General features: G+C 37.6%; 1 protein-coding gene across 2 annotated transcripts in view; it reads left to right on the top strand.

The window, feature by feature from the left end:
• PKP2 (plakophilin 2) overlaps positions 1–18,592 on the top strand; it is an 81,700-nt gene that overhangs the window by 49,972 nt on the left and 13,136 nt on the right. The window contains exons 6-9 of one of the 2 annotated variants that reach the window (XM_004390249.2): positions 367–544; positions 12,764–12,881; positions 13,778–13,942; positions 14,873–15,046. In XM_004390249.2, the coding sequence (XP_004390306.1) occupies positions 367–544; positions 12,764–12,881; positions 13,778–13,942; positions 14,873–15,046 (635 nt within the window). The remainder of the gene's footprint in view (positions 1–366; positions 545–12,763; positions 12,882–13,777; positions 13,943–14,872; positions 15,047–18,592) is intronic. The other variant, XM_012559668.2, reaches the window with a different exon arrangement.

An 18,592-nucleotide genomic window follows, 5' to 3' on the forward strand; every position in this document is an offset into this window, starting at 1 on the left:
CTGTCTCCATAAAACAAAACTGGACTAATGAGGCACAGCAGTCCAGGGACAAGGACTAGAAGGCAGGAGGGGACAGGAAAGCTGGTGATAGGGAACCCAAAGTTGAGAAGGGACAGTGTTGACATGTCATGGGGTTGTTAACCAATGTCATAAAATAATGTGTAGTGTTTAATGAGAAACTATTTGTTCTGTAAACCTTCATCTAAACTACAATTTAAAAAAAAAAATTTTTTTTAAAAAGGGGGGCTGTCTTCCCCCTTTTTTTAAATTAGTCATAGCCCTGGAGGTGTTGGACTTAACTGATCTTTTCAACAGGCATTTCAGCTCCACCCTGCCCTGGCTGACAGTAGCTCTTTACTTTTCTAGGTTTGCTGTGGAATTTGTCCTCTAATGATAGACTCAAGAATCTCATGATAACAGAAGCCTTACTTATCCTGACTGAGAATATCATCATCCCCTTTTCGGGGTGGCCGGAAGGAGACTACCCCAAAGCAAATGGCTTGCTCGATTTTGATATATTCTACAATGTCACAGGATGCCTAAGGTAACACCATTACACAGTTCTCCTTCTCCTTTTGCCTATACTTAAATACTGTATCCAAGTCTGTCTAATACTTTACACCGTTACCTGGTGCTGTAGGAATTATAAAGATCATTCTAAATACAGGAAACACAACGTAGTGAGAGAGAAAGGTCAAGTATCAGCAGCGTATTAGTTTCCAGCCATATCTGCTTCCAGAAGCTACCCATAAATAGAGGATGTCAGTTCCAATAGAGGAACCAGAGAGCTGGTCTGAACCACTGTAAGAGTCCCTCAAGACTGGCCTTCTCAATCTTGCAGGGTTTATGGCAGGCTCCATGCTATTTTTTTAATTCATAAAATTCTAATGTCATGGTTAAAAAAAAATTTTGAACCTAGTGTTTTTAAACAGCTGTAAGGCAAAAGGGAGTCCTAGATGACACAGACAGTTAAGTGCTTGACTACTAACGAAAGGTTGGAGGTTCAAACCCACCTAGAGGCACCTCAGAAGAAAGGCCTGGTGATCTGCTTCCAAAAGGTCACAGCCTTGAAAACCCTATGGAGTACAGTTCTGCTCTGCAATACTTAAGGCTGCCATGAGTCAGAATCGACCCACAGGCAACTGGTAATAAGGCAAAGAGTCTAAAAAGACAGAATGTCTTGCCATAAGCACAACTACAAAAGAAGTTAGTTTGGTCAGCATTTTGAAACATCAGGATGAGAAAAATACTTTGAATGTTTTCTCGCCTGGGGTTGATCTGTGCTCTGATGCCAGCTAAATCAAGAAGGTAGAAACACATGCAGAAGGAAGAAAAACAGTAGCCTTTAATTCTCTAGGATAATGTGTCTCAAGCTATATTATTTGGAAAATAATCATTATCCTTTATGCCCAAAGCTTAAAAGAAATCAGATAGGAGACATAATCAAATTGACAGCCCAAAAGGAGTCGGGATATATTCTGCCTTTCAGTACTTTTTCTAGTTACACACTTCATTTTTTGAGGGAATCTGTGTTGAAGTGGCAACTGAGGGGATTTAATACAGTAAGATGTTAAACTTAACTCCACAGTTGAATACACAATAATGGACATCAAATACTGACTTTGTGCAAAGCATTATGTTAGTAACTGAGAGTTTTAGAAAGATGAATAAGACAATTCTTAAGGACCTTATAATCTAAAAGGGTTGAAGATGTGCACATTAACTAGAATATGGCCCAGATGAAATGTGTTAGAGCAGTGGCTCTCAAAGCGTGGCCCCTGAACCAGTAGCATCATCAGCATCACCTGGAACTTGGTAGACTTATCAGGGTCCACCCTAGATCACTGAATCAGAAACTCTGAGGCTGGGGCCCAGCAGTGGAGTTTTAACAAGCCCTCCGGGTGATTCTGATGCATGCTGAAGTTTGAGAACCACCATGTCAGGTACAAGTAAAGAGTTGCAGGAGTTCCAGAGGACCATTCATTCCAGCCAAGTGGGATCAAAAAGACACTGTAGAAGTGTCCGAGCTGGGCCTTGGTGGACTATCTTAATAGTCGGATTCTCTAAGGATGAGGAACCAAATTTTCAAAAGAGGTACCTAAATGGCCTCCCTCCAGTCCATCTTCTGCACCGTCCACGAGCACTGTCTTTCTAATGCACTTGCTCAAAAACACTTCATATCTTAAAATGTCTTTGTGGCCCCCATTGCTTAATCATGTAAAATAGAGTTCTTAACATGGCAGGTGTATCAGTCAGGAACGTTTTAATTGAAAATGGCAGAAATCCAATTCAAATTCACTTATGCCAAGTAAGGATTCATTGGCTCATGTGGCTGAGAAGATGCCGGTGGTCACATGCAGAAGTAAAGAACCTGTACCAGGAACCATGGCCTCAAAGACTAGAACATAAATTCAGCATCCCTGGAACTATTTTTGTATTTATATCTCATTTCCACTTTCTGTTCTTCATTTTGCATGTTGGGCTCATTCTCTACACTCTCCACTTAGCAGGTAACTTAATCATAGGCAACCTTGCTTAGCCACACAACAGAAAGAATGCACTTCTTTCTCCAGATGACTGTGTCAACCTCAGGGAAGGTTTCTCCTTGGCCCTGCTTTAGAAGGGTGCCCATCACTTGAGCCACTGTTGCCTAGACTGGCCAGGCCTGGATCAGATGCCTCCTCCATGGCAAGGATGGAAAGGTCTGTTAACAGAAAAACAGGGACTGGAATACTTGTTTGGCAGGCAAAACAAAAACAGTAGACACCTTGTTCCATTACAACATATCCAACCTTTCCCAGTCTGTCTGCAACCTTACTTACAACCTTATTTTCAGTTTTCTCACAAACATGCTTCATACCCACCAACATACTTGCTTTTTCTTAAATGTCCTAGGTACTTTCATGTCGTCAAGCCTTCATTCAATTTTATTTGCCTGGTAGAACATTTTCTATTATCTGCCTATTGAATACTTAATCTCCTAATCATTTTATACGAAAGATAAATTTCACCCTTTCTGTGAAACTTTTCTAGCCTCCCCAGGCAAAACTCATTGCTTGTTCCTATTGGTTCTAACAGGGCTTTATAGGTGAATTACCTCTTTTATTGCTTTTATCACATTACTGTTTTATGGCTAGTTGTTTACATATCTTTTAGTTCTACTAGATCGTGAACTTCTTAAAAACTAAGCGTATCCCTATTATTATCTTTAATCCCTAACACCCAGTGAAATTTCTGGCACTTTGTAAGCATGCGTAAATGGATAAAATACAATAAATGAATGAAGGAAAGAAGCATAAATGACTGTATAAATGAGCAAATGGAAATACTTGGTGAACTAGGTGAATAATCGATTCTGGCAAGAGTATAAGGTTTATGGAGGAAAATAATCAAACAGAAGCTGGAAACATAGGCTAAGACCAGATTGCAGAGGCCTTGGAGGTCTTGTTAAGGAGTTGTTTTTTTGTTTGTTTGTTTTTTCTGTAAGCAAGGTTAGCTAGTGTGGGAAAGATAAAAATATGTTAAGTTCTGTGTGAAAAAGAATAATTCCAGTAACAACAGAAAAAGTATATTGAAAAGATGAAAATCTAAAAGCAAAGACGTTTGTTTTTTGATTGCCTTCCAACCTGAGGGGCTCATCTTTTGGCACTATATCAGACAATGTTCTGCTGCCATTCATAAAGTTTTCACTGGCTAATTCTTTGCAGAAGTAGACTGCCAGGTCCTTCTTCCTAGCCTGTCTTAGTCTGGAAGCTCAGCTGAAACCTGTCCCCCATGGGTGACCCTGCTGGTATTTGAATACCAGTGGCATAGCTTCCAGCATTACGGCAACACACAAGCCTCCACAGTATGACAAATTAACAGACACGTGGGGTCTGTCAGAATAGAGAATTGGAAAAATGCTTGCCCCAAGAGCAATGAGATTCGAAGTTTTGGGAAACATCTCAGGCTAGCCATAAACATGTCTAGGCACTCCCGTTAGCAGCCTTACTCTTCGATTGAAGAAATTAAGTGCCAGTGACTCTTTTGCAGTTTTAGAACTAGTTATCAGAAATTTGAGAATGGAAACTAGTCCAGCCTTCTTGGGATTTTACGTCTTGGTCTAATTTTGCTTTTATCCATCGTTTTCATTACTTATTGAATGCCTGCTATATTTAAAGCACTGTTTAAATTTCTGAAGTTTCTAAGAGGAATGGGATATATTTTTGCCCTCGAGGAACTTAGGGTTTAGTGGAGGAGATAGACACCTGAGTAGACAATGACAGTACATTCAATAAGAACCATAATAGAGGTATGAATCAACTGTCAGAGAGGCACTGAATTACTCAACTGACTATGCCCCTCCAAGGGTTCTGGGAAAACTTCTGGAAAAATATCACTTGAGAAGTTTTTAAAGGATTAGTAGGTATTTGAATCTCAGTCTTCAGCTCATTGTTCTATCACTAGTTCATCTTTTTAACTCTATAATATTTAATTGTGTTTTCAGTGAAGGTTTACACAGTAGTTTAGGTTCCCATTCAATCATTTCTTTACAAATTATTCGGTGACGTTAGTTACATTCTTCACAATGCATGAACATTCTCATTATTTCCGTTCTGGTTGTTCCATTTCCATTAATCTAGTTTCCCTGCCCTCTTACATTCTTATCTATGTTTTAAAGTAATTGTTGACCGTTTGGCCTCATATAGGTGATTTTTTTAAAGGAGCAAATAGTTGAGAAGTTTTTACAGGTGATATTCATTATTGTGTGAGTCAATCTGTTATTTAGCTATAAGGTGACCCTCAGGGCTTAGTTTCAGTTCAAGGTTTGAAGAGTATCTCAGGGCAATAGTCTCAGGGAGTCTTCCAGTGTCAACCAGTCCAGTAAGTCTGTTTTTTTGTTTGTTTGCTTTCTTTTAGGAATTTGAGGTTCTGTTCCACATTTTCTCCCATTCTATCAGGGTCTGTCTACTGTGGCCCTGAATAGAACAGTCGGTAGTGGTAGCCAGGCACCATCTAGTTCTTCTGGTCTCAGGGTAGATGAAGCTGTGATTTATGTAGACTGTTTGTCCTGTAGACTAGTTTCTTCTTTGAGTCTTTGGTTTCCTTCTTTCTCAGTTGCTCTGGATGAGTAGAGACCAATAATTGTATCTTAGATGGCTGCTAGCAAAGTAAGACCCCAGACACTACTCGCCAAACTAGGATGTAGAACATAACTTTATAAACTACATTATGCCAGTTGACCAAGATGTTCCACAAGACTATGGTCCTAATCCTTCAAACCCAGAAAACCAATCCTTGAGGTGTTTGGTTATGTCTAAGAAGTATCCAGAACTGTGCCCCCTATGCACTTTAATGTATAAACATATGTGCATACAGTCACATAGATGCATATATGTATATATCTATGATTATATTTTAAATACAATCATATTGACAATATGAATTCATAAAGCCCTGAAGAGTCATTTCCTGCATTCCTATAGTTTGTTAACCATTTACTTCTGAGAAACGCTTATAAAAGCTACCTTAATCTTACCACCACAGTCTAACAACTGTTTCTGCAGTATGAAGATCACCCCAGAATTTTTTTGTCATATTGTTTAGGATGATGGGACAAAATGATAACATACTACCGTAGCACATTATAAAACACATCCCATTTTGTTAATTACTTTTTATGACTATATGCCAGTTAAAGAGAAAAATCAATTGGTAATGCATTTTTTCCTACAAGTAACTTAAACTTCACTTTTCCCCACATGTGTCATTATGGAGTAAATGTATTTTGATGACTGTATAATATAATTATATGTACTAACATTATAGCTCTCTTAAAAGTAACTTCCATTGTTGCTTATCACTGTAAGTCTATCTTGAAGGAAGGGAGTATGGTAGGTAAGTGCTCAGAGGAACCAAACTACCTTTAGAAAAAAAGCTATAACTATCAGTCTTTTTCCTAATATACCATGGGGCTAAGGGCAAGTTCTTTTTGGCATATCTATACCAGCCACTCTCTGGAAAAACAATGTCACCATGTAAATTTTCAATATATTTAATTACATCTGTCTTCTCCAACAAACACAAAAAAAATATAGCATTGCACTAAATTTCATTTTTATACATACCTGAATACCACATTTCAGAACTACTGTATCTATTTTCTTCATTATGCATTTTTATTCTATTTACCTTTGCCTGTCCCTCCTTTGTTCTGATTATACATGAGAGAAAAGGGCTTATTTGGTCTACCCCTGTGCATAATCCCATTATGAAGAGACTTAATTAAATGAGGATCTAATGTCCCCAATTATCAAATAACTAATATTTTTTTTTGGTGAGAGTATGAACTCAAAAGCAGGTCAGAATTTACTTTCTTAAATCCAATCTAAATGCAGTTACTTATGGTTGGAAAATAATTTGCCGTAAAAACTTTGACCTCAGTTGTTTGGCTAACTACTTAAACTCTTCATATTTGATGTATAAACATAAACAATATGAAGTTTATAGATAATGAACGAACCCTGGTGGTGCAGTGGTTAAGTGTTTGGCTGCTAATAAAAAAGTTGGCAATTCAAATCTACCATCTGCTCCTTGGAAACCCTATGGGGCAGTTCTACTCGTCCTATAGGGTTGCTATGAGTTGGAATTGAGTTGACGGCAATGGGTTTGGTTTGGTTTTGATATCAGTCATAACCACCGTTTATATCTTGGGTATTTTAGATACACAAAAAAATGTGTGGTTCAATGAATTAAATTACTTTGTAAATTTCTCTTCAAGTAAATTAAAAATCTAAGTGGTATTTAACTGGGTAAAAATCTTAGTTTTTAAAAATGATTATTTTATAAGCTAATTCTCAGGGGTTTGGGTCTCTCAACAAATCTTAAAGTTGCTAAAGTGAACAAATCAAACAAAACAAATATGGCCATGCTTACCTGGTCACCCCTCTCTGATCTCCCTGAACCCATTGTTTTTAAGATTCTGTGGCACATTGGCATTGTCACGCAGCTCATCTACAACTCACCCCTCGCAAAGGTCCCTACTCTTCAGACTAAATTTTCCACTGTCCTATTCATGTCCTCACCAGATGAGCCCAGATCAAAAGTACTTCACAGAAATTATATAACATTCCCCTTAGCTAAAGAAACTGCCTTTATTTTTATCAATCAGTTCATATACAAGGACTGCCTACTTGAGCCCAGCTCTGGGATACTTGTTAAAGAAAATTCATGAGTAGGGATATTGTGGAAGAAGGAAAATCAGCAAAGGAAACAGAAGAAGAATTTTTATTTATTACATCAAGAGGACTGTTTTTGCTGGTCTCTCTGCATTGGTTAGTTTTTGAGGTTTGTCTTAGACAGAAAAAGAAATTCTCAAGAATGTCTTCGTCAAATATTTTGAAAAGCATTCTACATTTTAAAAAATCTATGCTTAAATTGGAGGTGGTATTTTCTTAACTGTATTTCCTGACACTGAAAGTCTTTTTTATAAAAAAAATTAAGACTATCATTATAGTAAGGCTTACTACTAATAAATGTTTTAATTCATCATTATAAAAAAATACGTGTGTTGGTATTTTTTAATAAAGCAACTGATGGCATTGTCATAAACTATGATTAAACTAAAAGCTGTGCCTATCTTGTAGGTATAGATCATCTGAACATCACATCCTTCTACCCTAGGTTCTTAAGCATCTTTGTAGACCCTAGTCCAGCATCCCAGACATCTTCTCCTTTAGGTGTCAGAAATGCCTTCTCAAGTCGCACTGGCTCCAATGTGAATTTTTTAAATTGTGGTTTGCTGTTTATAATTGGCATTAAATGGAATTTGACACCCTATCGTGAAAAACCCGCTCCAGCTAAATCAAGAGAAAATGGCTGTTGCATACTAACCATATGATTACTAGCTGAATTGAGTTTTAAGAATACTTTTGGAACATCTGAAAATGCAGGAAAGCAGAGTTAAAGGATTTTTCAAATATAGCATTTCTTGTCCTGCACCTACTAGCTCTTGGTGTGGAATAAAGGCTGACATATCTTTGGTCAGTTTATTTTCCTTGTCCTGAAAGAACAAGATGTGTAGGTTATAGAGCCTTGTTCTACCTCCCAGGGTTGCTTCTGTTTGCAGACTGAACAGTTGACTTTGGCCGATGTTTGCAGATATCTTCAGGAACTGTTGTTTACTTCAGAATGACAGACAAATCCTTCTTTTGGTGTAGAGTTTCTGTTCCTCTGCCAGTTCAAGTGAGGCTCTCCTTTTGTTCTGTGCAACCACGTGCTGCCTCTGTTGCTTTCTCTTGGTTAATCACAGACAAGGCCCAACTGTTTGATGTATATCAGCTGAGAGTTAAACAAAAGCCCAGGACCTAAATCTCAACTAACAAGAGGAAGAAGGATGACTCCTTATCAGCCAGTGTCTTATCAAGTGCTTACTGGTCTTGGAACAGGAGCAGCGGTTAAGAGATCGGCTGCTAACCAAAAGGTCGGCAGCTGGAATCCACCAGCCACTTCCTGGAAAGCCTATAGGGTAGTTGTACTCTGTCCTATGGAAACCTTGGTGGCATAGTGGTTAAGAGTTACAGCTGCTGACCAAGAGGTCGGCAGTTCGAATCCACCAGGCACTCCTTGGAAACTCTATGGAGCAGTTCTACTCTGACCTGTAGGGTCGCTATGAGTCAGACTTGACTTGACAGCAACGGTACGGTATGGTACTCTGTCCTGTAGGGTCGCTGTGAGTCGGAATCGACTCGATGGCAACAGGTTTGGTTTTTTGGTTTGGGTAATAAGCATTTAATTGACTGGTACCACTTCAGGCCTTACTGCCCAATTTACAATACACCATATGAGTGAACCTATAATTGTTGGTGATTACGAAGGTGCACCCACAAGTTTTTAAAACCATTGAGTTGATCACTATCTCAGTCTGCTCGTTAGACCTTGAAGACTGGTCCCACAGCCAGCAGTTCTTGCATACGATGCACTCCCAAACTTGTGTGTCTTAGTAGGAAACCATACCCATTATCAGTAGAAATAATCCCATGTTTTATCTCTATTAGAATTACTTGTCTTGTTAGCAGCCAAGCACTTAACCACTGTGCCACCAGGGCTCTACTTTATATGGAAGAGATAGTAAATTCCTGTGATAAGCAGGTTAACTTCAGTTTTAAATGAGAGTCACAGGTCAACATTCTGAATGACATTTTAACATACCCTAAGTTAAGGAATTTTGTAAAAATTACAGGTCATAATATTCATAAAGTGCCCACCGTAATGTATAACACATACACTAAATTGCAGCTGTTTTTATCATTTGACATCGTCCATTCTGTGGTTTACTATGTGGATTTAAGGTTCATTTACACTGTCATTAATCTTAACAAACACATACCATTATTTCTTTTAATTCTAGCAAGGCTTGGGGTACTTTGTTTTCTTTTCTCTTTTTCATTGTGACACTCAGGAATGTGGGAGATAAGTGGTCCTTGAGAGAGTTAATCACAGATTTGCTTTCAGTTAAAATACCCGAATTCTCCTAAACATGTGAAGCTCTGTGACCATTTCAGAGTCAAGGAGAGATTCAGATTCTATTTCTTCCTTCCCATTACAAGTCATATTGCCGTAAAAATTCTTCCTAATATCAAACATAAACTACAGATCCAGTGGTGGTGAAGAGCTCCAAAACAGTCCTATGTTTATGTGGAGAGCAGTTTATCACCTTCGTTCCCTGCCCCCAGCCTCCAACCCCCAATCCGAGGATCTGTTTTTAAAATTTCAGTTTACAACTTTCCTCAACAATGAAAGGAAACCAGAGGTTTTCCTTTACTGAAAGGTACCCGCATATTTACTCAGACTTGGGCTAGATTATACCTGGGGAAATAAACACATTTAATCCAGTGCAAACCATAAACACTGAACATTTCCAATAGGTTCTATTTATAACTCTGATAATCAGTTTTTACTAACTACTGTGTTAGTACCCTCATTCTCTTTTACTTCCAACAAGATAATTGTTTTAATACATTTCATTTATAATTTTGGGACATTTTTCCATATTAGACTTCTATCAGGCTACATGTAAGAAACAGTAAAAAATAAATACTTCTCGGTATTCAGGAGAGACATTGTAAAAGTATCAGTTCTGCTTAAGATTAGCCATAGTAATTCTCTGATTTCTGCAAACTTAAGTATTAGCTTTTGACAAAAACACTTAAGGATGGATATATCATTTTCTAATTATTGTTGATTATTTTCAGAGTGCTACACATGGGGTCACCATGAGTTGGAATTGACTCGGTGGCAACAAGTTTGGTATTTGGCTGGTTTTAGTCTAGCAAATTCTTTTCTGTACAGTGATTTCTATTCATGGGTGTAGTTCCATAAAATAATCTACCCTTATCATTCATATTTCTGGGTGGTTCAGTAAGGTGGGAACTATTTTTGACATGCAGAAGCAAATACTGAAGCAAAGGGTTCCATGCACTTTCTGTCAACAAAGATATCAGCTGCCAAAAAAACCCTGATAAGTCCCATTTCAAGCAGTAGAGTCTGGATAATGCCAGACTACAAGACAACAGTTAGTATGTGTGAACTGGCAGTACTGCCAAACTGAATTACCAGTTTGACCTAAAATAAACACCCTGAAGTTAAACAAAGCTAAGTTATCCATCTGTAAGGTATGCAGTGGGCTTAGCTAGTGAGAAAGACAGACCCTTTAATTTGCCAAAGCAATTATGAACTATTGCTACCCCTCCAAGCCAAAGGTTGGAAAGGTCAAAGGGAAGCTTTGAAACATATGATAACATTGTCTTGGTGTCCAGGACATATGGTATTTGCTAAATAAATGGCAGACAGAATACATGCTAGATGAGGTTTGCTTCTTCTCTGAAGTCACACTGGGCACAGAAAAAAGAGCAGCTCTCTTCTCCTGACTTAACCACTAATTTGCTGCCACCCAGGAAAAGTAACTTAAATTCTTGGACCTCAATTTCTTCATGTGTAAAATGAGGAGACTGGAAAAGTTTTTTTTTAAAGTTTCTGGCAAAGTTTTTACAATCCCATGATTCATAAAGGGTTCAAAGAGTAGATGGAGGATCTGGATCAAATGGTCATTTCTTGACATAAAGCTATAGTAAATATGGTTTTACTTACAGGTTATGAGTTTGTTCATTACCTTTCTTTTATGAACAAAGTGTAAAGTTTTCCAGGGACAGTAAAAATTATATAAGGAAGTGAATCTTTAAGTAGAAGAGTCAAATAAGAGCCAAAGTCATAGAAGGGGTTTTATTAAAAGAAAAAATTTCACTGTGTCAACTCAGCAAACACCAAATTACCAGTGTATTCTTAGTTTTAAGTGAATAGTCTTATCTCCTCAACTATTAGGTTGAATCATGACTTTGCCATTTTTGTGGCAGTCAAGTATTGTCAGCTTCATAGAGTTAACCCTATAAATGTAATAATCTCCATGGGAGCAGGCTACAGTATTGTGTACTCCTCCCTTGTTCCTTGTACTTCTTGATACAATGCTGAGCACATTTGTTCTTTGATAAATATGTATTGAAAGCAGTATTTTGGGCAGAAAGGCTTTTGAGACCATTTAGTGCAACTATGTTATTTTACAGATGATGAAAATAAGACCCACAAAATACTCAGATTTGTACTTCTTTTTGATATTCAGAATGACATTGAGACATTATAAGCAAAAAATATTGAATATACTTTGAATACTCTACCTGCCAGTAAAAGAAGCTGGTCTGATAAATTTTACAGGAACAATTATGGTATTAGCGATTTAAGTTGGCAAAGAAGGAAAGAGGTAAGTCTCAAATTTCTAAAAACCAGAAGGCACTATTCTTTTGCCATTCTTGTTGACAGAGGTTTTATCATTCTTTAGAAAAAAGTTTTAAAATGTCAATGCTAACAAGAAAAACTTAATCCGAAAGAAAATAGTAACGTGGTATTGTTATTATAATACCAGAATATAAACATGATCTGAATCTGAAGTGTGATGCTCAAATGCGTCACTTTGCTATTTGTGTTTGATAAGCTTCAGTTCTCTATAAGGAACCAACCTCCTCTTGTAGATTTAGTTACTGTTTACAGAAAGGTGTCAAAGCTTAGCATAATTAGAAATAGACTAAGTGCAAAGATATTTATAGGTCATGTTTTGCTGTAGGTCTTATACACTGTGAAACTCTGGATTTTCTGTGACATTTCTCTGCCATTTTAATTAGAATTATCACATTTTAGAGCATCTGGTTTAATACTTGTCAATAATAATACTGAAACCTACAAACCCCCAAAATTATATAGTTCAACACTCTGTCTTTACAAATTAGAAAACTAAGTCTCAGAGAAGTTAAGTAACTTTAGATTACTACACGGAACAAGTTAGCATTTGGACACCCAGTATGTGGCTATGTCTACTGTACCATTCGTTCTCTTTTTATTTGCAAAATATTTGCTTCATATCTACCTTCTCAAAAATGAGGTGAAGATTAAGAAAATAATGCTTTCACCTTGATGCTTGGAGTGCAGTAAACAGTACACTTTTATTGACATGGTTACATGCTGTATGATTACATTTAGAAGTCGTGTCCACATTTGGTGACCATTAGGCAATTAATGATTTATTAACCCCAGGACAAGTCTATCACCCTTTTACAAATTCACCAGTTTTCCAAATACCTGGAAGAAGCATCAAAAGCTTTGAAACAAAGACCTGTTGGACAGAAAGCCTAAGCCTTGAGATTTTATTTATTTTTATTTCTTTTATTTTTCCTTATAGAAACATGAGTTCTGCTGGCCCGGATGGGAGGAAGGTGATGAGAAGGTGTGATGGACTGATTGACTCCTTGGTCCATTATGTCAGAGGAACCATCGCAGATTACCAGCCAGATGACAAAGTAATTCAAAAGTTAAATATCTCACATACCCAGTTACCCGTTTTGTCTTACTAAGACTCTTCAGCGTATACTTGAAGTAGCTGCTTAGGTTTAAATTTAGTCCTTGACGCGTTTTCTAAGTTTAATATTTCCCATACCTGCTTAGAAATATTAAAATCTATCTAGCCCCATTTTTCTTTCTACTTTCCACACACAAATTTTCAACTACCTGTTTAATCATTCTACCTAGATATTTGGAAGGAGCCCAGCTTCTATATGTTCAGGAAAGAACTTGGATTCATCTCTTCCCCCTTCCCCAGTCTTGCTCCTCCTCTCCATAGCCCTTCTTAATAATTATCACCATCCACTAAATGAAGGTAGAAATATGAGTAATCTTGGACTGCCTCTCCTCCCTCACATATACACTGGTTAACAATCCAGGCACATTCTACCTCTGAAATGTCTTTTAGTTCAGCCACTCCTCTCTGGTGCTACTACTGCTGTAGCATCGAGTTTATGCATCTTTCATATTGATTATCACAATAAACTCCGAATTTGATTCTACAAGCAGTATCTTCTCCTGGTCTCCAACTCTTCATAGCTACTTAGTTATGTCTCTAAAACATGGTCATTCTGGTCATTCTCTCTAAAAAGTAAACTAGAATGGCTCTTCATTGTTTAAAAAAAAAAACCAAATCAGCCCCTTCTCCTTAGCATTTGTGCTCATGAGCGTTCATTATCTAGCCTTAGCCTTTCTAGCCATACTTATTCCACTCTCCCCAGGTCCCCACAGTTCAAGCACACCAAAGCCCATGCAATAAATTTTGTAAGATCTAAAGCCTAATAAGTCCTGTGACATCACAGTTGCAAAAAGATATCTATATTATATAATCAACATTTATATTCTGCTTTCCCAGGCCACTGAGAACTCTGTGTGCGTTCTTCATAACCTCTCCTACCAGCTGGAGACAGAGCTCCCAGAGAAATATTCCCAGAGTAGCTATATTCAAAACCAGAATATCCAGACTGACAACAGCAAAAGTATTGGGTGTTTTGGCAGTCGAAGCAGGAAACTGAAAGAGGTATATTGATTGGTCTTTGAAAGAATGAGAGAGAGAGAGTGTCTGTATGCACCTGCGTGTGTGCGTTCCTGAGTTCTTAGTATATGCCGGCACTATATTAAATGCTTTAAATTCTTACATCAATCCTATATGTATCATTAATATCATCATTTATAGATGAGGAAACAGAGGTATAGAAAGATAATTATTTGTTCCCAGAATAATCCAGAAAATAAGCAGAAGGTATGAAATTCCATCCTAGTCAGTCCGACTGCAGATTTTCATTTTTAACCATTAAACTATCCTGCTGTATGCCTATAGGAAATAAGCTTAATGTCACATAGTCAATAGTATATACATTGTTTTAACATTAAAAGCAGCCCTGCTAGTGAGCTTTGGACATTCTAAAAACAAACTTTGGACATACTAAAAGCAAACCTCATATGAAATAATGTGTATTTATTTCCATACTGATATAGAAACTGAAAGAATGTAACCTCTCCTACTCCTCTGAGTATCAGAGTATTCATGAACTTGGAGAACACCTGGTAAATTTAGAACACTGATGCTATCCCAAACAACTTCAGACTCTGAGGGAACGGGCCTGTTTTTCTTATCTTCGGGGTGGTTGTGACTAATTTAGCTTTTAGCTTAACAGTAACCTGAAATGATTCCAGAACAGCTATGCTTAATTCTCTTGAGTTCTCTCTCACTATGAAATGTAAAAGGTGGGAGGGGGCGCTGTTAGGGAGAAATAATCATCACGGGCTAAAAGTTAAGTAAGTAGAAATTGTACATATTTGTTTTTCATTTGTATTTCAAGGGCTTCTTATTCTGCATATTATTAGTCTTTCTAGACTAAACAATATTTCTGGTCTCTTGGGCTGGGTATGGAATTGTTAAGATCGCTTGAGGTGCATTAACTCTGGATTCCATTGTGTGTATGGTTAGCAATACCAGGACATGCCAATGCCAGAGGAAAAGAGCAACCCCAAGGGTGTGGAGTGGCTGTGGCACTCCATCGTGATAAGGATGTATCTGTCGTTGATCGCCAAGAGTGTCCGAAACTACACACAGGAAGCCTCTCTGGGAGCTCTCCAGAATCTCACGGCAGGAAGTGGACCAGTGAGTATCCTGCTTGTTTGTCTACTTTTTAAAATAATAATGTTGTAGACATACCCACACTGAGTTCAGAGATAAGGTAATGAGGTAAGAGCAAAAGTTTTCTCAGTTTACTCAAGACAGTTCTCCGGAATTGCCAGAGAGTGTTTCAGCTTCCAGGATCTTCAGCCTCTGCTTCTGCAACACCAAGTCAGACTGTGAGTGGAGCCCTCATACGATACGTTTATTAGTCAAGACTCTTTCAGTTACAAGACATAGAATCCTACCTCAGATTGGTTAAAGTGAAAAAAGAGGAATTTCTTGGCTCGTAGAACTGGAAGTCCAGGGTAGGTCTTCCTTCCATCAAGGCTAGATTAAGATGCTCAAAAAAATATGATTATGACTTTCTCTGTCTCTAGACTCTGTTTTTCTCTGTTGGTTTCTTTCGCAAAGGCTCTCCCCATATGGTGGCAAAGATACCAAAAAACCAAACCAGTTGCCATAGAGTCAGTTCTGACTCATGACAACTCCATATATTACAGAGTAGAATTGCTCCATAGAGTCTTTTTTTTTTTTTGCTATAATCTTTACAGAAGAATATTGCCAAATCTTTTGTCCATGATGCCACTGGGTGGATTTGAACCACCAACCATTAGGTTAGTAGACAAGCACAAACCCCTTGTGCTACCCAGAGATAGTCACCTATTATTTCAGACTTACATTTTACCTGCCTAATATCAGAAGACTGAAGAACTGATGCATTTGAGTTATGGTGTTGGCGAAGAATATTGACTATACCGTGGACTGCCAGAAGAACAAACAAATCTGTCTTGGAAGATGTACGGCCAGAATTCTCCTTGGAAGCAAGGATGGTGAGACTTTGTCTCATGTACTTCGGACATGTTATCAGGAGAGACCAGTCCTTCATGCTTGGTAAAGTAGAAGGTCATTGAAAAAGACGAAGACACTCAACGAGATGGACTGACACAGTGGCTGCAACAATGGGCTCAAACGTAGCAATGATTGTGAGGATGGTGCAGGACTGGGCAGTGTTTCATTCTGTTGTACATTGGATTGCTGAGTTGGAATCAACTCAAAGATACCTAACAACAACAATATCCCCCCAAGAAAAAAAACCACTTTTTTCCCAATAGCTCCTTAAAAACTCAGGGAATGAGTCTCACTGACCTGGTTGGGGTCTCTTGCTCATTTCTGAACCAATAACTGTGGCTGCAGTGTTCTGATTGGGAGGCCTAGGGTATGTGCCCACGTGAGAATTTCAGGGACATGGGTTTGAGAGGGCTAGGGTCACTGCCACTTATACCACATGGACTGACATGGGAAAGAAGTAGTTCCCTTTTGGAAAATCAGAATGTTATTATGAAAAGAAGGAGGAATGAATGCTGGGCAGGCAAAAACAACAGCTGTCCACTGCAATACTGAACTGTAAAGGACATCTATGCTTTTGTGTCCCAAAAATTCAACCACAAAATAAAGAGCTACTTCTCTTTCCAGATACACTTTACCAAAAAAAAGTCAAAATATATAAAACAGTGGAAGTTTATTTCCTTCCCCATGCTGCATATTATATCATGCTGCATATTTAGGCATTCTATAAATATTTAATTATTGGAACTATTCTTTGCCAAGACCGTAAAATGATTAGAATAAACTCCCCAGGAATTGTTCACTGTATGGCCAACCTCCAATTATCCATCCTTGTAGAGAAGAGCACTCTCTTAGGTAACAAAAATACAGTAATAAAAAATATTGCAAAAATTTTATAATTTCTAGAGGGAATAATTGAATAGAAAAACATGAAAAGCAGGCTATTAAGCATACCTCCGGATAATATCTAGTCCATTTATTTTTTCTCTATTTAAGAAATCATATCCTTTAATATAAGTGGGTTTACACAGAAGCTTGCTGCTTGTTTTGAATAAAATCATGAAATGCTAAAACCAATATTTCTCCTATCTTAGCACTGGTGTAAGAAGACAGCCAAACTTTCATCTCTTTGATTTGCAGCAACATGTAATTGTATACAAAGAGAAAGAAATGGGAAACTACCTGGGAGCCCTGAATGCCACACAGACATGAATTTATCATCTTATTTCATGCTAGGTTTCCCAAAACCATTTCTTCTACTTTTTTAAACTATAGAAATCCTCTTATTAACTCCTAGCCAACTTAAAAAAAAAGTCAGAATTAAAACAGTCATTCCGGTGTATGTGTATATATTTTAAGCTCTCTGTGTTCTGAGTATGATTCAGTATGAACTAACTCTTTAAATCTGGATTTAAGCCTCTTTAATTCCAGGATCCTCTCATGGAATCCAGACAACCTAAGGGTTCTTCCATGTTCCTGAGGATACAAGGATATTTGTGCCATTTAAGCTCTCAATACATAGTTTATTATCTAGATTCTAAGTTCTTTGATTCATTTACTAAACAGACTTTTTTTTTTTGAGACCCTGCTACATAACAGGCACTAACCTAAGAGCTCAGGTGCTAATCAAAAGGTCTGCAGTTTGAATCCACCAGCCGCTCCTTGGAAACCCTATAGGGCAGTTCTACTCTGTCCCATAGGTCACTTTGTCAGGATCAACTCAAAGGCAATGAATGGGTGTAACCTAGGGCTAAGGATATAGTGGTGAATGAGACAGAATCCTTATGTTTAATAATAATCTAGCTGGAGGGAAACACAAAAATTTAAGGTCCTAGAAGATGCCAGATACAAAAGGGACTCAAGCAAAGGAGAAATCTTCCCAAATGTTCTAATCATGTCAACGCATTTATAATCATACCTAACCTTAGACTAGGAAAAAATCATTACCAGCATGGGACAGTGATATGAGGAGTCTTTATTCTTTTAAGTTATAGATGCATTTTATTAAAATTTTGACTTATATGTACATCCTTTCTAATTATTATGTTTCCTAATTTTGTCATACATAGATGGTGCAATAAAGGTCTTTGCTTTTATAATTTTTAAAAGGAATAATTGAATAGAAAAGCATGAAAAGCAGGCTGTTAAGCATACCCCCAGATAATATCCAGTCCATTTACCATGTAATCATAACTGACAGAGTTCTGAGCAATTGATGGCCAGCCGCTTTAAACAGCAAAAAACCTAAACTGAAACAAATAGCTTCCTAAGTGATAGAGTGTATAATTTAAGCATAAAATTATGACAGTAATTTGTAGATAATAAAAATACATTAATTTAAACTCCATTAGTTCAGATATAATGGGATTCTAGTAATAAATAAGGAATGGGGGATGGATTGATAAAATTTACCCTTGTTTAACAAACTTTTCTGTGATAGAATAATGCCCTCTTTCCCCCAAAGATGTCATGTCCTAATCCCAGAACCTTACGTGGCAAAAGGGACTTCGTAGGTGTGATTAAGTTAAGGAACTAGAGATGGAAAGATTATCCTGGATTATTTGAGTTATAATCACAAGTGTCCTTATAAGAAGAAGGCATAAGGGTTAGAGTCAAAGGAGATATAACAAAGCAGAGGGTAGAATCATAAGCTTTGAAGATGGAGGAAGGGGCCACTAGCCA

This window comes from Trichechus manatus, unplaced genomic scaffold, assembly GCF_000243295.1.
Source record: "Trichechus manatus latirostris isolate Lorelei unplaced genomic scaffold, TriManLat1.0 scaffold00292, whole genome shotgun sequence".
NCBI lineage: Eukaryota > Metazoa > Chordata > Mammalia > Sirenia > Trichechidae > Trichechus > Trichechus manatus.